The 24,469-nt window shown below is 48.0% G+C and overlaps 1 protein-coding gene across 1 annotated transcript in view; it reads left to right on the forward strand.

Moving 5' to 3' along the window:
* The window catches only part of pkib (protein kinase (cAMP-dependent, catalytic) inhibitor beta), a 63,415-nt gene that overhangs the window by 38,556 nt on the left and 390 nt on the right, over positions 1 to 24,469 (forward strand). The window contains exon 2 of the mRNA XM_080533238.1: positions 20,783 to 20,939. Coding sequence (XP_080389364.1) covers positions 20,810 to 20,939 — 130 coding nt within the window. The 5' untranslated portion in view covers positions 20,783 to 20,809. The remainder of the gene's footprint in view (positions 1 to 20,782; positions 20,940 to 24,469) is intronic.

Raw genomic sequence — 24,469 nt, forward strand, 5'->3', positions numbered from 1 at the left:
TGTTGTTGTTGTAGGTGTTTCGGTTGTTGTTGTTGTGTTGTTGTTGTTGCTATTGTTGTTGTTGTTTTGTGGTTGTTGTTGTGGTTGTTGTTGCGGTTGTTGATCCCTCATCAATCAACAGACAGGTGTTTATTCTCTGCGGTCATGTGACCTCATTCCTCTCTGCTGCTGCTGCCACTGTTCATTACTGGGAGAGTGTGTCTGTGTGTGTGTGTGTGTGTGTGTGTGTCCAGGGGCCATCAGTAGGGTCCAGGCAGACAGAAGTTACAGTGCTGTGAAAAAGTATCTGCCCCCTTCCCAATTCCGTCTGTTTTTGCATGTTTGTCACACTTTTTTTATTTTATTATTATTATTAAATTTATATAGCACTTTTCCAAGGCTCAAAGACGCTGACAATATAGGATACACATGGGGAGATACAAAAACAACAAGTAACAACAACAAGTAACATGGAACACAGAGTCAGCGAACGGGGAGGGGGGTGGTGTAGAGTCCGGTGTTGATGTTGCTGGGAGCCTCGATGGATGTGGCGGCGGCAGCGGAGAATGCCTGCCTTGGTGGCAGCAGCAGCAGTGAGGCGATGGTTGTGATTCAGTGAGTGTAGGTGAGACGAGAGAAGGGCAGGGGGAGGTGGGGGGCAGGTGAGATGGCCGGGAGTCCAGGGAAAGACGACAGGCAGTGAACCAGAGCGACAGCGCGGTGCCGCCGTTGCCGTTGTCATCTGTATTGCCAGCCTGGGACCGAACCCGCGCGGCCGGCCAGCCTAGCCGTGCCATGCCAGCGACCAAATCGCGCAGCAGTGAGTGAAGGCTGGGAAGGACCGACACTCACCTGCGGAGATGGCAACCCCCGAACCGGGGAGGGAGCGGTGGCTACCTCCCGGGACGAGGGTAGTAGCACAGCACGGCCAGGCCAGCGATGTCTGAGAGCGGCGCGCAGCGGGTCGGTCGGCAACACAGAGCCGGGGGACAGGAACGGTGAGGCGGTGAGTACTGCAGTCCGGTAGTGAAGGCGGTGAGTACTGCAGTCCGGTAGTGAAGGCGGTGAGTATTGCAGTCCGGTAGTGAAGGCGGTGAGAGGCGGGAGATGGCGGGGGGGAAGGCAGCGGAGGTCGGCGGGACAGGATACAAAAAGGATAAGACAGGATACAAAAAGACAGGATACGAAAAGACAGGACAGGATACAAAAAGACAGGATACAAAAAGACAGGAGACAGGACACTTAAATGTTTCAGATCATCAAACCAATTTTAATATTACACAAAGATAACCTGAGTAAATAGAAAATGCAGTTTTTAAATGATGATTTCATGTATTAAGGGAAAAATGCTATCCAACCCTACCTGGCCCTATGTGAAAAAGTAATTGCCCCCCCTTAACAACCAACCAATTAAACACATTTGTTTGAAAGATTGACATCTATCAGTCTGGAAAGGGTTACAAAGCCATTTCTAAGGCTTTGGGACTCCAGCGAACCACAGTGAGAGCCATTATCTACAAATAGAGAACATTTGGAACAGTGGTGAATAGGGGTGTAACGGATCACCCAACTCACGGATCGGATCGTGTCACGGTTTTTGAGTCACGGATCGGATCATTTTTCGGATCAACACAAAACATTTTCATTTGTATAAAAACTGTTTTTTCCTTGAATTCTCTAAAAACACCACTTTTATTATGTGAAAAACCATTCAAGATGTCAAAACTGGTAATATATATACAGTATATATTTAGGTTAGCTTTATATTATTATTTATGAAAAAACCTTTCTTGAATGATACTTCGAAAGTGGTACTTTGACCAATCTATCTATAAGATTCTGAATCTGTAAGACTTTTATTTTGAAAATGGGTCTCGCTCAATCTAAGGACATAATGGATATAAGGAAGTGATCTCTCCTTGCTTTTTTGATGAGTCCTGACACGTGAGGGTGCAACACAGTTTTTCAACCACATTCAACTTCAATTACATCACGCTACATCTCATGACAAGTATATCATCTCATCACCCTACATTACCACTACATTAGAGAATATTTTTTTTGATAACTTTGTTTGTTAACGTTGCTATTGAATTCGGGGATAGGCCCGACCCAGAAGAGACACACATACAAACAAACATTGACACACGCGTACATACCACACCACGCCACACCAACGATTTTAAGACCACTTCAATTCATGAAAAGGTCCAGAGTTTCTTGTTGCAAACGGATGAACGACAAACAACAGGTACGTTGAAACCAACACCCAATCATGCCAGGACGATGGCTAATTTGATAATTTTGATAGACATGATAGCCATCACATCCTCTCCTCTTCTCTTCTCTTCTCTCCTCTCCTCTCTTCTCTTCTCTTCTCCTCTCTTCTCCTCTCTTTTCTTTTCTTCTCCTCTCCTCTTCTCTTCTTTTCTCTTATCCTCTCCTCTCTTCTCCTCTCTTCTCCTCTTCTCTTCTCTTCTTAGACATTTAGCAGAATGAGTGTTTACGTTTCCTCTCCAGGAGAATGTTACTTTAAGTCTGTCCAGTCTACACAGCTAAACTCCTCCTCTACTCCTCTACTCACTCTCCTCCTCTACTCCTCTCCTCTACTCCTCTCCTCCTCTACTCCCCTCCTCCTCTACTCCTCTCCTCCTCTCCTCCGGCAAGTAGATGCCATGTTCCTTTTCAGATAAACAGGGTCGCTGAGGACACCAGTCCACAGAATCACCCTTATCGCTGTGTGTGTGTGTGTGCCTGTGTGTGCCTGTGTGTGTGTGTGTGTGTGTCTGTGTGTGTCTGTGTGTGTGCCTGTGTGTGTGTGTGTGCGTGTCTGTGTGTGTCTGTGTGTGTGTGTGTCTGTGTGTGTGTCTGTGTGTCTGTGTCTGTGTCTGTGTGTGTGTGTGCCTGTGTGTGCCTGTGTGTGTGTGTGTGTGTCTGTGTGTGTCTGTGTGTGTGTGTGTGTGTGTGTGTGTGTGTGTGTGTGTGTGTGTGTGTGTGTGTGTGTGAGTCCTGGAGTCTCTGAGTCGCTGTGCAGGAAGAGTGAGGCTTTTGTGTTCCTTGAGATCGCTGTGGGTTGGGTTTAATAAAAGACCTTAGGGTGTATTCACACTGAGCTCATTGGTCTGAATCAGGGAGCGTTTCCCCCCTAATTCGGTTCGCTGGGGCATGTGTGAACACAGCAATCTCACTCTGTTCCCAAGCAAATCAACCGGACCGAGTCCGCCTAGAGAGTGTGGTCTTGGTCCGCTTGCTCTCGCACCGCGGAGGGATGCATTCTGATGTGTGTATTGTATTTCATTCTGACACGCTTCACCCTCCATAGTTACCCACAAACCCAATACAACTCATTTGCTGTATCCTGCACTGCCAAACTTCAACACACAATCAACTTTTGATTGTCAAACACACTATATAATATGAAAATAAAACACTGAAAATAGATGACGGGTCAAATATAATACATACATTTATTCCCAATGATTATCATAATTTTTATGCGCACAGTTTTTATAACACACACACAGTTTTTATAACACACACACACAGTTTTTAGAACATGACGATGATGGTGTGTATCTTTCTTCTACTCGCAGCTGTGTGTTGCGTCCTTATTATTCAGCATTTCATCGTGTATAAAAGTTGAAGGAGCTTGTGAAGAGCCTCGTCAGCCACGCAGGTCTGTGTGAGAGGCTGGAGTGTGGACAGCGTTCGTTCTAATCCAGCATGAAGAGCACTCGGCCCGTTACCACGGCGCCCTGCTCTGGTGATGGCGAGAGGAAGGCCTCTACTCCAGGGTCTGAGCGCGTGATTGGTCCGTACGGTTCACATCAAGGACGGGTGACTGGTCCGTCGCTCTCATCTCTCAACGGCCGCCACTCAGTGAGGCGTTTGGATGCTAGTGTAGAGGGTGGGGGGGGGGGGGGGGGGGGGGGGGGTAGAGGGATGGGGGATAGGGGGTTGTAGAGGGTAGAGGGTTTGAGGGTAGAGGGATAGAGGGGTGGAGGGTAGAGGGGTAGACGGTAAAGGGGTAGAGGGATAGAGGGATAGAGGGTAAAGGGATAGAAGGTAGAGAGTGGAGGGATAGAGGGCAGAGGGGTGGAGGGTAGAGGGTTGGTGGGTGGAGGGTAGAGGGGTGGAGGGTAGAGGGTGGGGAGGTAGAGGGGTGGAGGGTGGAGTAGTAGAGGAGTGGAGGGTAGAAGGGTAGAGGGTTGGGAGGTAGAGGGGTGGAGGGGTAGAGGGTTGGTGGGTAGAGGATTGGGAGGTAGAGGTGTGGAGGGTTGGGAGGTAGAGGGGTAGAGGGTTGGTGGGTAGAGGGTTGGTGGGTAGAGGGTTGGGAGGTAGAGGAGTAGAGGATTGTAGAGGGATATCAGATGGGAGGTGGGTGGGAGTAGAGGGGGATGATGGGAGGTGGGTGGGAGAAGAGGGGGATGATGGGAGGTGGGTGGGAGAAAAGGGGGATGATGGGAGGAGGGTGGGAGAAGAGGGGGATGTTGGGAGGAGGGTGGGAGAAGAGGGGGATGATGGGAGGTGGGTGGGAGAAGAGGGGGATGATGGGAGGTGAGTGGGAGAAGAGGGGATGATGGGAGTAGGGTGGGAGAAGAGGGGGATGATGGGAGGTGGTGGGAGAAGAGGGGGATGATGGGAGGTGGGTGGGAGAAGAGGGGGATGATGGGAGGTGGGTGGGAGAAGAAGGGGATGATGGGAGGTGGGTGGGAGAAGAGGGGGATGATGGGAGGTGGGTGGGAGAAGAGGGGGATGTTTTCAGTCAAACACACAGCTGCTGCCACCCTTTCCCCCTGGCACAGAGTCTGTTGTGCTGCTGGCCGATTGGCAACCCTCCTCCTCCTTTATACCAGCGAACAAGGGTGAGTGTAGTGGAGGGGCTGTGTGTGTGTGTGTGAGAGTGCAATGGAGGGGCTGTGTGTGTGTGTGTGTGTGTGTGTGTGAGTGCAGTGGAGTGGCTGTGTGTGTGTGTGTGTGTGTGTGTGTGTGTGTGTGCTCCCACTTTGTGGTTCCCCTCCACCCTACAGCTCTTTTGGATGCCAGATACAGCAGTGTGTGTGTGTGTCTGTGTGTGTGTGTGTGTGTGTGTGTATGTGTGTGTGTGTGTCTGTGTGTGTCTGTGTGTGTGTCTGTGTCTGCGAGCATGTCTCAGCTGTAACACACAACAGGACTACCACCATACAGGGACATGTTTTCTCTTCTCTTCTCTTCTCTTCTGTTGTGTAGTGTTGTGTTGTGTTGTGCTGTGTTGTGTTGTGTTGTGTGCTATGAGGCAGCAGTGTGGCGGCCAGCGTGGTCCAGACAGGCAGCAGTCAGCCAGGGGTGTAGTGACGCAGCACAGTGACAGGAGAGACTCTGTTATATAACACGTCTGCGTCTCTCCACCCAAGAGCCAAGACGTCAACACACTTCTCTGACCAGGCTAGAACACTCCCTACTAGGCTAACACACTCCCTACTAGTGTAAAACACTCCCTACTAGGGTAAAACACTCCCTACCAGGCTAGAACACTCCCTACCAGGCTAGAACACTCCCTACTAGGCTAGAACACTCCCTACTAGGCTAGAACACTCCCTACTAGTGTAAAACACTCCCTACTAGGGTAAAACACTCCCTACCAGGCTAGAACACTCCCTACCAGGCTAGAACACTCCCTACTAGACTAGAACACTCCCTACTAGGGTAAAACACTCCCTACCAGGCTAGAACACTCCCTACTAGACTAGAACACTCCCTACTAGGCTAGAACACTCCCTACTAGGCTAGAACACTCCCTACTAGTGTAAAACACTCCCTACTAGGGTAAAACACTCCCTACCAGGCTAGAACACTCCCTACCAGGCTAGAACACTCCCTACCAGGCTAGAACACTCCCTACTAGTGTAAAACACTCCCTACTAGGCTAGAACACTCCCTACCAGGCTAGAACACTCCCTACTAGGCTAGAACACTCCCTACTAGACTAGAACACTCCCTACCAGGCGCGGATCTATGGGTGGGCCTGGGTGGGCCTAGGCCCACCCAGATTGACAGCTGGCCCACCCAGTCAGATTCATAAAAATACATATTTTTTAATAATAAAATATTTTTAAAGTTTAATTTTCACTAACTAACTGTAATGTGAATAGTTTTGTCTTGGAAATGATTAAAAGTATGTATTAATACTAATAATATTCAACTTCCTCTCTTACGTTTACATGGCTTCCTCTTTTACGTTTACTCTGATTGTTCAGTTGACCTTGACCAGTTGTTCAGTGTGCGCGCTACGATGGCTAAACAGCTAACATTGACCCGCTTTCTTAAAAAGCCACGTCTGGAAGTCAGTGAAAATAATGAAAGTTTGGACCAGGCCTTGTCCAAAGACAGAGAGGAGGATTGTGATGAGATGTGTGCTGGCCCTGGGGATAAAGAGGGAGAAATGGCCACAGCTTCAACATCTAATGCTAACTTGAGCATACACGCTAAAGCTCCACCGAAGCGACCGACATTGCCACCGGCTTGTGAAGAGCTAACTGGTAGGACTACACTCGGATCTGTCAGCCATGGAGGAACCAGCCACTCAACCAAAGCTGGTAACATTCCCTACCACTGTAATAGATGGGAAATCGCGCTCCTTCAGTAGAAATTGGTACGAGAAGTTCAAGTGGATGGAATATATAGTAAAGAAAGAGACGCTATTTTTTGTAAAGTGTGTCGACATTTCCCAGAGGCGCACACGGAGTTCACTTTTATAAGAGATGGATACAACAATTGGAAACGTCTCCGGCAGGCCTGTGACAAACACGAGCCATCAATTTATTCAATTCAAAACCCAGACGACTCCGCCTTGTATAACCAACCGATAAGGTAGGCCATGGTTTCATATTTTAGTCTGGCCCACCGTGGCATACGTTTATGATTGCAGGCACCCTCTGTGAGCGAGGGAGTTCTGAATTGTGACAGGCTACTGATTGGCTATTTCATTTGTGTTTGTATGATTACAGCCCGCTGTGCAGGGAGGCCTGCCACTAACCACCCTAACCACTAACCACTAATAAGCTCATAATTCATGTATTAATAAGAATAAATACATATAGAATTGTATTTCGTTATACTGTGTGTATTCGTTCATTTATTTGTTCATACATTCATTTATGTACCTATATATTTATTGTTAATTCTGTCAGACTTGGTCCTCCATAGTTGATGGTTATTGGTTAATTCATTGACTATTGCGTGCGCTTGAATGCCTTGCGTGTGTGTATTATAATAACTTGTTTGGCTGTCCGTTGCATTCTCTGGGTTTACTTTATTTATTTTCCGTTCGTTTCATGGTCTGCATAGTGATCTCCTCCAATCCCTGCGAATATTTTGCGTGTGTGCGTGCGTGCGTGTGCGTGTGTGTGCATGCGTGTTGGTCGTACCCAAATGTTTCGAGCACCCACGGGCAGAAACATAAATCGGCGCCTATGATCGCGAGCCCGGTTGTGTTCCAACCATCTGGCTGCTCATACATAGGTCTAAAACGTGCGGTGATGAGTTTCACTCAGGCCCACCCAGATTTTTCCAGGCCCACCCATCAGCCACTTTCTGTATCCGCCACTGCTCCCTACTAGGCTAGAACACTCCCTACTAGGCTAGAACACTCCCTACTAGGGTAAAACACTCCCTACTAGACTAACACACTCCCTACTAGACTAACACACTCCCTACTAGGCTGAAACACTCCCTACTAGACTGAAACACTCCCTACTAGACTAACACATTCCCTACTAGGCTGAAACACTCCCTACTAGGGTAAAACACTCCCTACTATATACATACGTATAATACAGGACCTCCATTGTCCTGTATACTCATCCAATCACAGGCCTCTTCATGCGTACGTAGAGCGTAAATGCGCCAATTCCTGCAACCCCCCCCCACACACCAGTGGCACGCCATCTTTTGTCCCGTATTTAGTAGTGAGAAAGTTGCCAACCCTATGTCTGGCTGTCTGGCTGTGTGGTTGTGTGGTTGTGTAGTTGTGTGGCTGTGGAGTTGTGTAGTTGTGTGGCTAGTTGTGTAGTTGTGTAGCTGTGTAGTTGTGTGGCTAGTTGTGTAGTTGTGTAGCTGTGTAGTTGTGTAGTTGTGTAGTCATGTAGCTGTGTGGCTAGTTGTGTAGTTGTGTAGCTGTGTAGTTGTGTAGTTATGTAGCTGTGTGGCTAGTTGTGTAGTTGTGTAGCTGTGTAGCTGTGTAGTTGTGTAGTTGTGTAGTTATGTAGCTGTGTGGCTAGTTGTGTAGTTGTGTAGATGTGTAGTTGTGTAGTTGTATAGATGTGTAGATGTGTAGTTGTGTAGTTGTGTAGTTGTGTAGTTGTTCCTAGCTCCCTGTCAGCCTGTCTCTGATCCTGACCAAAGCCTTCCTGCTTGGCCGTGACCCCGGTGACCTGGCAGGCAGCGCTAAGGTGTTAGCCTAGCCTTGCTAGTGTAGCGTAGCCTAGCCTAGCGCTGTTTTTTTGTGAGATTAGATTTAACTTTATTGTCGTTGCAGAGTACAAGTACCAGACTGTAGTCTCCTAGCCTCCTAGCTAGCCCCAGGGTCCTGCTGCTGTGCTGCTCCCTCCTCTGGTCTGGGAATAGCCTTGCATGACTAAGATCTTTGATTAGATTCTAAACCTTGTGATTATCATCCTCCTGCAGGGGGGGGGGCAGGGGGGGGGGCAGGGTGGGGGGGGGTTGCACCATTTGTTAGACAGAGGTTTTTTATTGTGGGACTGGTGTGTGTGCCTGTGTGTCTGTCTGTGTGTGTGTGTGTGTGTGTGTGTGTGTGTGTGTGTGTGTGTGTGTGTGTGTGTCTGTGTGTGTGTGTGTGTGTGTGTGTGTCTGTGTCTGTGTCTGTGTCTGTGTCTGTGTCTGTGTCTGTGTCTGTGTCTGTGTCTGTGTGTGTGTGTGTGTGTCTGTGCTGTGTCTGTGTGTGTGTGTGCGTGTGTGTGTGTCTGTGTGTCTGTGTCTGTGTGTGTGTGTCTGTGCTGCGTCTGTGTGTGTGTGTGTGTGTGTGTGTGTGTGTCTGTGTGTCTGTGCTGTGACTGTGTGTGTGTGTGTGTGTGTGTGTGTGTGTCTGTGCTGTGTCTGTGACTGTGTGTGTGTGTGTGTGTGTGTGTGTGTGTGTTGTCGGAGCGAGACAGATTGTTATTAGAGGCATCAGACTTTGATAAAGCTATATAAATTTTTTGATCGCTTGAAGGCATAATAATAATAATAATAATAATAATAATAATAATAATAATAATAATAATAATAATAATAATAATAATGATAATGATAATAATAATAATAATAATAATAATGATAATAATAATAGTAATAATAACAATAATAATAATGATAATGATAATAATAATAATAATAACAACAGTAATAATAATAATAATGATAATGATAATGATAATAATAATAATAATAATAATAATAATAATAATAATAATGATGATAATAATGAAACTGTCAACTGTCTGAATTTCCTGTCCTGTTTTACGACCCTGGTGACACCTGCTGTCCCTGCCAGGTGGTTGAACGCTCCGTTGAACAATTCAATTACTCTCCTCCTGACCTCCTCTTGACCCCCTCCTGACCTCCTCCTGACCCCCTCCTGACCTCCTGACCCCCTCCTGACCTCTTCAACTTGAGATCCTATCAGGAGAGTCAGGAGCGTCCAGGAGAGAAGAGCCCAGTTACACACCTGACCTCCTCCTGACCCCCTTCTGACCTCCTGACCCCCTCCTGACCTCCTGACCTCTTCAACTTGAGATCCTATCAGGAGAGTCAGGAGCGTCCAGGAGAGAAGAGCCCAGTTACACACCTGCCACTAAGACTTCCCGTCTGAACCAGATTATGTTGACAGAGAGAGAATGGGTCAGGAGGGTCCTTTGTTAGTTAGCTTAGCGTTGATGATCGTGTAGTCGTGCCAAAGAGGGGGTGGAGGGTTTTGGGGGGGGAAATGTGATGTCCTAAATCACAAAGCAGCTTCAAACAAACCAAGACGACAAGGGAGCTCTTGTGTGATTTAGAAACACCCTGCTGGTGTTCTAAATCACATCTATAATCTGCTGTCCTGACACACACACACACACACACACACACACACGCGCACACACACACACACACACACACACACACACACACACACACACACACACACACACACACACACACACACAGTGAAGTCTTCAGCCACGAATCGTCTAAAGATTATGATTTTCCAAAAGCAATTTTAATAGCATACACTAAGCAGCCCTGAGATGGCTTATCTCCATGCTGAGCCACAGTAGACATTAAGGCCATCTATTTATAGTAAAGAAATAGACGTGGCTGTTCCAATATCCCTCCATTAGGTCAGTGTATACGGAGAGCCCTCTGCTGTTGATATGTCGTCACTGTTATGTTATGTTATGTTAATTTTATTTATAATGCGCCCCCCATCCAACTTTTACATCGGCCCGGGGCGCAGCCCGGGTAAAGGAACAGATAAAGACAAAGACAAGGAACACAGAAAGCAATCAGACACAGACGACTTAAACGTAAATCTCAGGCATACAATTCACAACAAATAGGGAGTAGACTTAGGGAATATCATTTAGGAAGAGGTGGGTTTTTAACTTGGCTCTAAAGGAGTCCAGAGTGGGGGCAAATTTGAACCCTTCCTCTTGAGGTTGGTACGTGGGACCCTCAGGCTGAGTTGGGCGTCGGACCTGAGCCTGGGTCTGGGCCTTGAGGAGGTAGACTGGTCCAGGAGGTCCTTGATGTAGGGTGGGGCGAGACTGTTGAGAGCTTTAAAGACAAAGGTGCAGATTTTGAGCCAGTGAAGGGAGATGAGGACAGGGGAGATGTGGTCCCTCATTTTGGTGCCTGACACCAGCCTGGCAGTGGCATTTTGGACTAGCTGCAGGCGGTAGATGGTCTTATCAGGAAGTCCAGCATAGAGTGAGTTGCAGTAGTCGAGCCTAGATGAGATTAGCATGAGGACGACCCTCCTCAGGTCGCTGGGGGTGAGGAAGGACTTGATCTTGGCTATGATGCGTAGTTGGTAGAAACATGCCTTCATGACGGAGCTCACTTGTCGGTCAAGGTTAAGCTCGGAGTCAAAGATGACCCCGAGGTTCTTGACATGTGGTCTGACAAGGGTGGACAGGCTTCCCATGTTGGTGCTGAGCTGAGTGATGGCGGTGGTGTTGCCGATGAGGAGGATTTCCCCCTTGCTCTCATTCAGCTGTAGGAAGCTCTGGGCCATCCACTCCTTCACATCGCGGAGGCAGTCCATCAGGCGCTTCAGATCGGCGGGGTCGTCAGTGTTGATTGATAAGTAGAGCTGGGTGTCGTCCGCATAGCAGTGGAATGAGATCTTGTAGCGTTGAGGGATTAGACAGAGGGGGAGCATGTAGAGGGAGAACAAGATGGGACCGAGGATGGAGCCCTGAGGGACCCCACAGGTGAGGTTGGCTTGTCTGGAGGAGCTGTCTGCTATGTGGACGGCGTGGGTTCTATTGCTGAGGTAAGACTTGAACCACGACAAAGCGGTGTCGGTGATGCCAACCTCCTGCTGGAGGCGATCGAGGAGGATGGCGTGGTCTATAGTGTCAAAAGCTGCGCTGAGGTCCAGGAGGACCAGGGCAGCACATTTCCTGGAGTCTGCGATGAGGAGGAGGTCGTTCCAAACCTTTAAAAGTGCCGACTCAGTGCTATGGCCAGGTCTGAAGTAGGGCTGCAACGATTAGTCGACATAATCGACGACGTCGATCATAAAAACTTGTCGACGTGGAATTTTAGTGTTGACACATCGTATTAAAAACACACGAGCCGATAATACAGAGCCGCGCTGTTCATTTGTAATTGCAATGCACTACAGGAACTGCTGGGGGCAGTGTCACGTCTACAACTCTAGTAGACTACTAACAGCATACGGCAAAGAAGGAGAGAGAGTATGAACCATGGCATGGCGGGGCGAGAACATGAAGATGAGCGGAGAAAAGCGAGACCTAGACTCAGCAAAGTCTGGGAATATTTTACGGACGACAAACCACACTCGTCCGTGAAATGTAATATATGTAAAACAAAACTAGCATTCCACAGCAGCACCACCGCGATGCACGAGCATCTTAAACGAAAGCACCCGGGAGCCATGCAAGAATCAGCTGGGTAAGTTTTAGCTAACGTTGTTAGCCAACTGGCTAACGTTATATTGTTAGGGTCGTAATGTTTATGTTACCTTTACTGTTACATCTTGGAAAACAACGTCTCATGGACAGGGCTGTACATGCTATGAGTGTTTGTGCTATTAATTTATTTGCCCTGTGGCACGCGTATGTAACGTTACGTAGCAGGGGTTTTCCATGTTGAAGCCAGGAGAACGCGAGATGAAATGAAGTGAGGGGTGGTCGCTATTAAAATCCCACTGCCGCGGCCACACGACTAATCGCGACTAATCGAAAAAATTATCGACAGATTAGTCGACTACCAAAATAATCGTTAGTTGCAGCCCTAGTCTGAAGCCAGACTGAAACTTCTTGGACCACTGCTTGTTTGAGGCTGGGCGGAACAATGCCAGTGGCCAGCGAGCTATTGATTATTGAGAGGATGTGTGGCCCTATCGTGTCGAACACCTCTTTGAGTAGGGGGGTAGGGATGGGGTCCAGAGACGATGAGGCCGGCTTCAGTGCAGCGGCCATCTTGGAGAGGGCTGGTAGAGTGTAAGGACAGAAGCTGGAGAAAGTGGATGAACATCCCAGTGTGACGGCTAAGTCCTTGGTGGAGTGCGGGATGTTTTTTCTGATGTTGGTGACTTTGTCAGAAAAAAAGGATAAAAATTCCTCGTACTTAGCCGGGGATGGATCCTGGATGACGGTAGGGGGGGGGTGAACAACGGTGTTGATTGTCCTGAATAACACTCTGGGGTTGTGTGAGTTGTTGGAGATGAGAGTGGCAAAGTACTTAGCCCTTTCAGTCTTTACCACCTTCTGATAGGTCCTCTGCTTTTCCCTCAAAATCTCGAGTGAGATGGTCAGCCTGTCCTTTTTCCACCTGCGTTCCGCCTGTCTCCACGCTCTTCTCTGAGATCTGATGGTGTCGTTGAGCCAAGCTGAGACCCTGGGTTTGGGCTTTTTCAGGGTAAGTGGGGCTATCGAGTCGAGGATGGAGCGACAGGAGGTGTTGAACATGGAAGTGAGTTCCTCTGGGTCAGATGGTGCCTCACCTGCCCTGATGTTTTGGGCGGCCATGAAAGCAGAGGAAAACCTTGGGGCTGTCTGGGAGTTAATGCATCGAGAGAGGCGAGCAGAGGATTGGGTAGCGGGAGGGATGGACAGAGATGAGGTGAACAGAACTGCCATATGGTCACAGTCAGCATGGGCCAGCATGGTCTCCACGTCACTGATGGGGATGTTGACTGAGAGGACCAGATCTAATGTGTGTCCTCCACTGTGGGTGGGGCCAGAAACATGCTGAGTCAAACCAAATGACTCGATCAGGTCCAGGAATTCAGACTCGAAAGCCCGGGTGGGATTATCCACATGGATATTGAGATCCCCACGATAAGCACCTTGTTATGGCTGGGAATGATTTCAGTAAGGAGATCAGAGAATTGGGATGTAAAATTCTTGGTTTCCTTAAAGGTTTTGCTGTCCGTCGGGCGGTAGATGATCATGATATGCCTACTTTCAGCAACTGAACCTCAAAACTGGAAAAAGTATGACAGTTCAGCAGAGAACAGGTGTATTTGTCCTTATATAGGCAGGCCACGCCCCCTCCCGTCTTACCGCGTCTCGGGTTGCTATGGTACTTCCAGCCAGCTGGGCAGAGTTCGTTGAGAGTGGAATAATCCCCAGGAGTTTGCCACGTTTCTGTGATGAAAAAGAAAGAGAGATCTTGTTTGGATATAAAGACATTCAGCACGGATGTTTTCTCCTTCACCGATCTGGCGTTCAGGAGTCCCATCTTCACCACTTCACGAGTCACGGGCGAGGTAGGTGTCTCTACCGGCATGTGTTGATCTCGAGGCCGGGTGGGAGAGAGGGGTGACGGCTCGGTATTGATGCGGGCTCGCTGTTTGCGTTTCACCGCTGATCCGGCATGATGCCCTCGGCGTCTGCCTGCTCCTCTCTGGTGAATCAGTTTGTTAATACTCCATGGTCCGTAGGGAATAGTGAAGGGAGCTGTCATGTTCGATGGGATTTCTCCTAATGAGGCACGGATGTCAAAAAGCTCTCTTCGGTCATATCTGTATATGATCAGGTTCGTTTGAAGAACACTCTGACATAGTAAAACGTAAAACGGCAAATACCATGACAGGTAGAAACAGGGCCGCTTGGGAGACATGCGAGGCCCTGTGCGAAGTCCTTTGCGACCCCTTTTATAATGATGTAGGCTACTATTCTAACCGCGCGACACGCACGCACCGATATATTGCAAGAAATTCGCTCACATGCTGTGCTGATAGACAATAGAATATCTACTTATTTAGACAGTTTACAACCATGTTTGTTTCATTTCAAACCTTTTATACTCTAAAGGATTAGGATTTAGGATAAAGCAGTCATCATACCCAACATTAAATACGCACAAGCCATTATTGACATGAATAGAGATGTTACTCACTCACCACCAGCATAATTATGTCAGAATCTTCTCCTCGATTTCCTTCCCGCAAACTCCGAAATAATGTCTATGTAATCCAGCTTTGATAAGACGTTCTTTTCAATTGCAATGATAGCAAGTCCACACAGTCTCTCCTGGGACATGGTGGTCCGTAAGTAGTTCTTAATTAGCTTTAACTTTGAAAAACTGCGCTCTCCAGACGCAACTGTGACAGGGATGGTCAGTAAAATCCTTAGAGCAACTTCACAGTTTGGGAAAGTTCCATCATTCCTTTTGAGGAAGCGCAGTGTTTCCAGTGATGTCTTGGTTTCCCCTGGGACCATTTCACGCAGGACGCGCAGCTCGGAGAACAGGTCCTCTCCGTTTATGTCCGCAGATCCTCCGTGACTCAAAGACGCGCTCAGGGCCTGACACTTTCTTTGCAGTTCAGTGTCATCTAGTGCGCAAAGTTTTGACAGTTCAAAAAGAAATCCAAATGTGTTCTCGAATTGTTGCAATTGTTTAAATCTGGAGCGTAGTGCTGTGAGGGCCTGGTCCACAATTGCAATAAAATATTCTGTTTCAAATAACCGCTCTGGGGTTAGTGGGGTATTTTGAGCATCTACTCTTCTCCGTTTCACGCGTGATTCCCTGAATAGGCTACTGCATCAACATCCATCTCTGAAGCAATCTCAATTGCTGTTATTTTTGCAGAGGTAAATCCGGCCTCTCTGTATTTCTCCATGAACTGAATTAGTCCCTTAATCTGAGACAGGGCTACATCCAGCTGCATATCCTTAGACTGAAGACTCTTACTCACAGTGTTCACGGCGAACAACATATCATACCATATGACCATAGCAAGAATGAATTCAAAGTTTTGCAGCTCATAGTTGACCAGGGACAGGGCCTCACTTTTAACTTTAAGGTCATTACTGCTCTCTGCCACTTCAAGCAAATCCTTAATATTATTTGTTTGGTAGCGGATTGCTTTCACACACTCTATCCGGCATTCCCATCTCGTCTCAGATAGCGGTTTAACAGTGAGAGATGGAGCATTTGCTTTCAATATTTCCCAACGTTTAATTGAAGCGGCAAATAGTGTGTATATACGTTGTACCAGGGTTTCCGTTAGAAACAATTTGTGCCGGTCAACGTGTCCGGGAAGATTTCAATTTACCGGACAAACGTGAGATATTCCGGTCATCATATTCAAATATAATATAGCTGTTTGTCGCGGTGATTAGCTGTTGTGTAGCCTATATATGCCGTTTAATGTCTATTTCTCATCCGATACGATTAGATGCGAGCTATATAATAAATATAATATAGGCTTTCATGATTCGCATGCGCGCTATGCCATGTCCAGCGCTGAACGCGCGCCACAATGTCAACGGAGTCGCTGTGGCGCTAAATGCCCTCACTCAAGACACAATCTGGAGCCTTAACTGCTTTCAGTAGCTCAGTCAGTCCCACATACTGATGACATGCGATGACATTTTTTGCCATGTGAAATGCAACTTGTAGCTGAGAGTGCAGCTTATTGTTAGCCGTTTCATTAACCTGCTCACAGTGGCCTTTGCTGTTGCCTCAAACTGACCGCCGATATGTGCTCACTGCACCGACTGTGATCAGTGAGACATTCTCATATTCGTTTCTCCTCTCGTGAATCCATTATTCCTCCCCGATTTTTTGCACGGTGAGCAGAACATTTTCCTTCCCCATCTAAACGCAGCCAGGGGAAATTTTCTTTCCATTTAACTCGGAACCGTCGAGCCGCCTCCATCTCTTTACAGTCAGACTTCTCCTCAGACTCATTGTAGCTTGGTTTCATGAAGTAATTGTTAAGCTTACTTTGTCTTGCCATGTTTTAACTCTCGCTCGCTATGGTGCACTTTGAACTGCAACGTTTGCAGGTTAAAAGCGCTAGCCTATACAAATACAAGTTATTATTATGGTGGCCCGCTGCGCAGGGTTGCCAGATGGGCCGGGTTATCGCCGAATGGGCTACTGGGTTTAGCGGTAATAGACTGGTTAGTTAGGCGGTATTGTCAATCCCATCTGGCAACCCTGCCAAGAAATAGATACCCTATATATTCGTCTTTTTTAAATATAGAAGGAATCAGAATGTGAACTTTAGCGAATTGTATTCAAATTGTGCTTAGAGGGAATTATTTTCACCGGACATTATGACCGAAGAGATTTCAATTTGTCGGACTTCAACACATTTTACCGGACAAAGACCGGTAATTACCGGTTAACGGAAACCCTGCGAATGTACAACACCAAAGAAAGTCATTGCTTTTGGGCAACATTTTGCCATGTCTCCCAACATCAGATTCAGGCTGTGACAACCGCATGGCATGAAGTAGGCACGGGGATTCAGACGGAGTATGCGAGCCTGCACGCCTTGCTGCTGTCCTTTCATATTCGAACCATTATCGTACCCTTGTCCTCTACAGTCGCTGATATCGAGACCAAGCCGCACCAGTTCAGCGAGAATAGAATCTGTCAGTCCTTTTCCAGTCTGATCACTTGTCTCAATAAAACCAACAAAATGTTCCTCGATGCTCACCTCACCTCAAGGGAGTTCATATTCACAAAACGCAGTACAAGCGACATCTGCTCTTGATGGCTCATATCTGGAGTGCAGTCGAGAATAATCGAAAAATACTTCGCAGTCTTCGTGTCATTTAGGATGGAGTTTTTCACGTTTGAAGCCAGGATACCAATGATTTCGTTCTGAATATTAGACCCCAGATAATGTTGATGGGTGTCTTTACTTTGTATCCGTCTGAGATGCTCTTGCATGGTTGGGTCAAATTTCGCTATCATTTCTATAAGGCCTAAAAAGTTACCATTGTTTTCCTCGTTGATCTTATTACTGGTTCCTCTAAATCAGGGCCGCCCCTAGGCATTCAGGTGCCCTAGGCGAGAGTATGATTTGATGCCCCCCCCCCCTAAAACAAATATTTAGGGGCGCCACCCATTTTTTAGGGGCGCTACTATCCCCCCCCCAAAAAACAATTGTTTAGGGGCGCCACCCCCACCACAACCACATTAAGCCACCAGTACTGCCTCATCACCACCCACACACTCAACAGTAAAATATGGACAACAATGGTTTCAAGACAATTTGTCTTTTATATTTTTTTTACAGAAATCAGAAAACAAGGTACAAATAAACGTATTCAAACATTAATAGTGCAATCAGAAATCAGAAAACAAGGTACAAATTAACATATTCAAACATTAATAGTGCAATCAGAAATCAGAAAACAAGGTACAAATTAACATATTCAAACATTAATAGTGCAATCAGAAAACAAGGTACACATAAAAATGCCCGGGGGGCGCCAAATGCCCCACCCCAAAACCTTCTTTTTTTTTTGTGTGTGGGGCATTTGACCGCCTAGTTCGCCTATGCCTAGGGGCGGCCCTGCTCTAAATGCCAGATTATGTTCTGCCAGATATTGAACGGCTGCGACAATACGGGTTAACACGGCCTGCCAATGCGCTTTCTCCCTCTCCATTTCCTTCTGTTGCAGCGCATCTATGCCCGTATTAGTCTCAAGTCTTTTCGTTGCTTCTATCCATTTGCACACATTTGAAAGATGCTCTGGGGAAGTTTCGTGTGATTTCAACTTGTCACTTAAATGACGCCAATCGTTGCTCCCTTTATCAACTAGTTGTGATGTAGGCCTATCCTTTATGTTGAAAAGCTTACAGCAAAAGCAAAAAGACATGTCCCGTTTTTGAGAGTACACAAGCCACTTTCTTTCTATTTTTACCCCATTTGGTAGTTTTCGGAGAAATAAAGTTTCACTAAAGTTTCTGTTCTCATTATTTTTAGGATAACTAAATCCAGGTTTCATCTTTGGGGGACCGCTTCTAATGATCACATCTGTAACTGTAGAGTCCATATGTACCGGCCAATTACCAGGATCATCATACATGACATCTGACACCATAGGCTCGTCTTGCGTTCCATCACTCAGCCCTGCTGCTGCTGCTCTGAGTAGCTCCATCTTCCGCCTCCGTATCCTCTACTTCGCCACTCCTGAACATCATCACCTGGGGCTGGGCAGCCCTCCTGACCATCATCACCTGGAGCTGGGCAGCCCCACTGCTGCCGGTGTAGCAGTTGTCCTCCTCCACCTCCGAGACATCATCTTTGCCTCTCAGGGGGGGCTGTGCCGTGCTACTACTAGCATTGCTAGTACTAGCAGTAACGTTAGCTTCTTCGGTGCTAACGGGAGCCTCACTTGTTTTTAGAAATTTTTCGAACGAACCTCTAAGCGAGGCCCTGAAGCCTTCCTTTCTTTTATTTTTATTTATTTTTTCAGCACCCGATTCAAATTTTCTTCCTCGGTCTCGTTCCCTCGACATTTTGTACGTTGCACTAAGCAGTCACTATGCACAACAAGTGTCAACGCGCGCCCAAAATTCACGTTTCACGTAAGGTCAAGGTGTCATAGGGGGAAATTACTCTTTTTTTTTTTTTTCTGTTGCTAAGAATCTCCCTGTCCTCACAGTCTATAGTATGCTAGATTTTAGATATATGATTGACTATGATTATCACATGTGTGAACATTTAGAAATGTATTAAAGGCAAAAATAATAATATGGTCCCTTGCCTGGCGCTTTGGAGGGCCTCGCCAGCCAGGATACAAAAAAAAAAAGCGCGAGGCCCTGTGCCACCGCCCCAGCTAGCCCCCCCTTAAAGCGGCCCTGGGTAGAAAGTGGCCGGCTGCTCTCGGGCGTAGCGCCGCCATCGTTGTGTTCCGTCAGTGTCACTGCAGTTCAGAGATAGCGCTGCGTGCGTGCTGTCTCTAAAACCATCTGAAACCACCATCGCCACGGCACCGGGTCGCCGACACGGTTGCAAATACGACCGTAAAAAAAATACATTCCAGGCATTGCCTAATGGAGCGCCGAGCCACAGAGCTGTAATTACCCCAGACAGAGAGGGATGGCCAGCCCCAGGAGAGGGACAGACAGAGAGGGAGAGAGAGAGAGAGACAGAGAGAGAGACAGAGACAGAGAGAGAGAGAGAGAGAGAGAGAGAGAGAGAGAGAGAGAGAGACAGAGAGGGGGGGGGCAGCCCCAGGGAGGTGGGCTATCCATCTGAATGCGATGGCCTGTGATGCAATGCTGCTGACCGGTCAATAACCGTTACGCCAAGGTAACAGAGTAGCGACCTTACGGAGCTTAGCGGAGATACTGTCTCTATAGAGATGAGACAGTCAGGGGAGGCCGGGGGAGGTAGAAATTGGTGGACGGGGGCCTCATTGTGATGCCTGTGATGGAATGAGGAATGGTGTTGGAACGTTGGGATGGGTTCCATAGCGTTCCTCCCCAACACAAGGACACATTTTTAACCCTGTTTTGGTGTTACCTAGAACCTCCTTTCCAGAGGGTGTTAACGTGAGTTCTCCTCCAGTCAGGTGATGGGGACAGCCTCTGTTTCAGCCTCTGTTTCAGCCTCTGGTTCAGCCTCTGTTTCAGCCTCTGGTTCCAGGGTGGTGATGGGGACAGCCCCTGGGGAGAGAGAGAGAGAGAGAGAGAGAGAGAGAGAGAGAGAGAGAGAGAGAGAGAGAGAGAGAGAGAGAGAGAGAGAGAGAGAGAGAGAGAGAGAGAGAGAGAGAGAGAGAGAGAGAGAGAGAGAGAGAGAGAGAGAGAGAGAGAGAGAGAGAGAGAGAGAGAGAGAGAGAGAGAGAGAGAGAGAGAGAGAGAGAGAGAGAGAGAGAGAGAGAGAGAGAGAGAGAGAGAGAGAGAGAGAGAGAGAGAGAGAGAGAGAGAGAGAGAGAGAGAGAGAAGCTATGACATTTACCTTTATTCTTTTGGGCATTTAGCAGACGCGTTTAAACAAATATATTTGTCTAAGTAAGTGAGTTATCTGTCCGTCACTTAAAGGAATGAATACTTTAAAATTTTTAAAAAGTGTTTATCAACAGTGGAGAAACTGTCCAGGAGGGTGGAGGGGAGGTGGAGGGGAGGTGGAGGACGTTAGATTGGTAGATAGACGTCTGTCCTATTCCACACTAGGGAGGGGGTTAACTCCTGTTTGTCCTATCCTAGTCCTATTCCAGACTATGATGTTATTCCTGTGTGTCCTGTTGCAGACTATGATGTTATTCCTGTGTGTCCTATGCAGACTATGGGGCTATGAGAGGCAGCAGACATGACTGATGTTATTCCTGTTCTATTCCAGACTATGAGGCTATGAGAGGCAGCAGACATGACTGATGTGGAGGCTGTCGTCACCGACTTCGCGTCGACCGGGCGGACCGGCCGCCGTAACGCCATGCCGGACATCGGGGCCGACGCCGCCGAGCTGCCCGACAAACTGGCAGAGCTCACAGTAGGAGGTACATACACACACACACACACACACACACAAACATGCATACAGACGAGCGCACACGCGTACACACGCACACACACAAACATGCATACAGACGAGCGCACACGCGTGCACACACACACACACATGAGTATCAGTCTGCATGACTGGATCTAGTATGATGGTGTGGGTATGGAGCAGCACTCAGGAATCTGTCATACACACACCACTGACTGTCTCTGTGTGTGTGTGTGTGTGTATGTGTGTGTCTGTGTGTATGTGTGTCTGTGTGTGTGTGTTCATGATCCATCATTATTATCAACCGTACATCAGACCATCCGTTCTGCCTCGTCCATCCATTAGTCAGGTCTGCCTTAATCCATCCATTAGTCAGGTCTGCCTTAATCCATCCATTAGTCAGGTCTGCCTTAATCCATCCATTAGTCAGGTCTGCCTTAATCCATCCATTAGTCAGGTCTGCTTTAATCCATCCATTAGTCAGGTCTGTCTTAATCCATCCATTAGTCAGGTCTGTCTTAATCCATCCATTAGTCAGGTCTGCCTTAATCCATCCATTAGTCAGGACTGTCTGGAGAGGAGAGGAGAGGAGAGGAGAGGAGAGGAGAGGAGAGGAGTGGAGAAGAGAGAAGACAAGAGGAGAGGAGAGGAGAGGAGAAGAGAGAAGACAAGACAAGACGAGAGGAGAGGAGAGGAGAGGAGAGGAGAGGAGAAGAGAGAAGACAAGAGGAGAGGAGAGGAGTGGAGAGGAGTGGAGAGAGAGGGACAGAAGACTCGATTTGGAGGCTGGGAGCTGGAGGGTCGAGGCTGGAGGCTGGGTGTTGGAGGCTGGAAGTTGGAGGGTGGAGGCTAGAGGGTGGAGGCTAGAGGGTGGAGGCTAGAGAGTGGAGGCTAGAGGATGGAGGCTAGAGGGTGGATGCTAGAGGGTGGAGGCTGGGTGTTGGAGGTTGGAGGCTAGAGAGGCTGGAGGCTAGAGGGTGGAGTCTAGAGGGTGGAGGCTAGTGAGGCTAGAGGGTGGAGGCTAGAGGGTGGAGGCTGGGTGTTGGAGGCTAGAGGGTGGAGGCTAGAGGGTGGAGGTTGGGTGTTGGAGGCTAGAGGCTAGAGGGTGGAGGCTGGGTGTTGGAGGCTAGAGGCTAGAGGGTGGAGGCTGGGTGTTGGAGGCTAGACGGTGGAGGCTAGAGGGTGGAGGTTGGGTGTTGGAGGCTAGAGGGTGGAGGCTGGAGGGTGGAGGTTGGGTGTTGGAGGCTAGAGGGTGGAGGCTGGGTGTTGGAGGCTGTCATAGAGGGGATGCTTTAGTCTCTCGCTGTGGGGATGGAAGTGTAGCCTCTCTCCTTCCCTCTCTCTCTTCTTCCCTCTCTCCTTCTCTCCCTCTCTCCTTCTCTCCCTCTCTCCTTCCCTCTCTCTCTCCTTCCCTCTCTCTCTCCTTCCCTCTCTCTCTCCTTCCCTCTCTCTCTCCTTCTCTCCCTCTCCCCTTCTCCCTCTCTCTCTTCTCTTCCCCTCCCTCTCTCTCCCCACTCTCTCTCCTCACTCTCTCCTTCTCTCTCTCTCTCTCCCCCATCTCTCCTTCTCTCTTTCTCTCTTCCTCTCCCTCTCCCCTTCTCACTCTCCCCACTGTCTCCTCTCTTTCTCTCACTCTCCCCACTCTCTCCTTCTCTCTCTCTCCCTTTCCCGTTTCTCTCCTTCTCCCCTTCTCCCTCTCTCTCTCTCTCCCCACTCTCTCCTTCTATCTTTTTTTATCTCTTCCTCTCGCTCTCCCCTTCTCCCGCTCTCTCGCTCTCCCCTTCTCCCGCTCTCTCTCTCTCTCTCCGCACTCTCTCCCTCTCCCCTTCTCCCTCTCCCGACTCTCCCTCTCCCCAATCCCTCTCTCTCTCTCTCCCCACTCTCTCCTTCTCTCCCTCTCCCCACTTTCTCCCTCTCCTTCTCTCCCTCTCCCCTTCTCCCTCTCCCCACTCCCTCTCTCTCTCCCCACTCCCCCCCTCTCTCCTTCTCTCCCTCTCCCCACTTTCTCCCTCTCCCCACTCCCTTTCCCTCTCTCTCCCTACTCTCCTTCTCTCCCTCTCCCCTTCTCCCTCTCCCAACTCTCTCCCTCTCCCCACTCCCTCTCTCTCTCTCCCCACTCTCTCCTTCTCTCCCTCTCCCCTTCTCCCTCTCCCTACTCTCTCTCCCCCTACTCTCTCCTTCTCTCCCTCTCCCCTTCTCCCCCTCCCCACTCTCTCTCTCTTGTACAGTAAATGCATCCTAACAGAGTGTGGAGTGTGTGTTATGTTTGGACGTGAGGACAGCGATTCTTTATTCCGCCGTCCCATGACATCACCTCATGCCAGACCTGACTAGTGGCTCCCGCACACTGTACACACCTAGATTCTATGGGTCCTCATATTATAGACCAGGGCTCTACGCTAACCTTTTTCACTAGGAGCACATGTGCTCCTAAATGAAAACATTTACGGGCACACAAAGACATTTAGGAGCACAGTGAAACATTTTATAATAACACATTTTTATTAGTGATTTTGCAATTTTTGCACCAAAATCACACATTGGCCCATGCCTACAGCCCTATTAGACGCAGAGGATATCAGTTGTCCATATGCTTTTGTATGTTGGCCGTCTGGCATGCTTAGAGGTCAGCCAGCGGTCCACGGCAGGAGTGGGATCGAAGTCCTCGACAGAAGGCCCCTCCAGGCTCATCTCTCTCGTTAGTTGAACCAGCTTGCGAATTACTTGGGCCCTCACCGGATTCCTCTTTTTCTTTGTTTCTTTGACTCGCAAAATACAAATGAATGGGCTTCATTTTCTTCATTTTGAGTCAAACTTTCGATAGCGCAGCCGTGTTCTTCTCAGGGAAAGTTCACACCACACGTTATCACAGAGAGCTGTACTGTGGTTGGCGGAATCGGATTGTGGCTTGTGGAATGTGGGACTTGTAGTTTAAAAAATATATATATTGTAGTGTAGTGACCGCTCGTTAGCGAGCAAAGTATTCAGAATTCACGGCGTGTGTTGACTCAATCACCCAGGCTGCTTAGCGGGTGATATGACGGGATATAAGTGGGACAGAGATGAATGAATGTTGTTGTTGTCAGTACGCATGCAGAGAGTGAGAAAGCTGAAATCTTTCACTCGTGAATTATTTTCCCGGTTCGCACAGATTTATTTTTAGAATAAAAATAAATAAATAAATCTTTACTCGCACAGTGTGCTCGTGAATTTATTTCTCTAGTCGCACAGATTTATTTTTAGTCGCAATTGCGAGTGAAATGGTCGCACTGTAGAGCCCTGTAGACACACACGCACACGCACATACACACACACACACACACACACATCTCCACATCTATCTATCTATCTATCTATCTATCTATCTATCTATGTTGCTAACACACACTCTCATCTCTTATGAAGATCAGCTCAAAAGGGGTTGGGTAGAGTAGGGTTGTGTAGCCTAGACAAGACTAGACTAGAATACAATACTAAGTAATGTATTTATATTGTGTATAATGTACACATATCTGGACTAATTATCTATCTGTCTAT

The sequence above is a fragment of the Nansenia antarctica genome (genome assembly GCF_963989245.1).
Source record: "Nansenia antarctica genome assembly, chromosome: 6".
Classification (NCBI taxonomy): Eukaryota; Metazoa; Chordata; class Actinopteri; order Argentiniformes; family Microstomatidae; genus Nansenia; species Nansenia antarctica.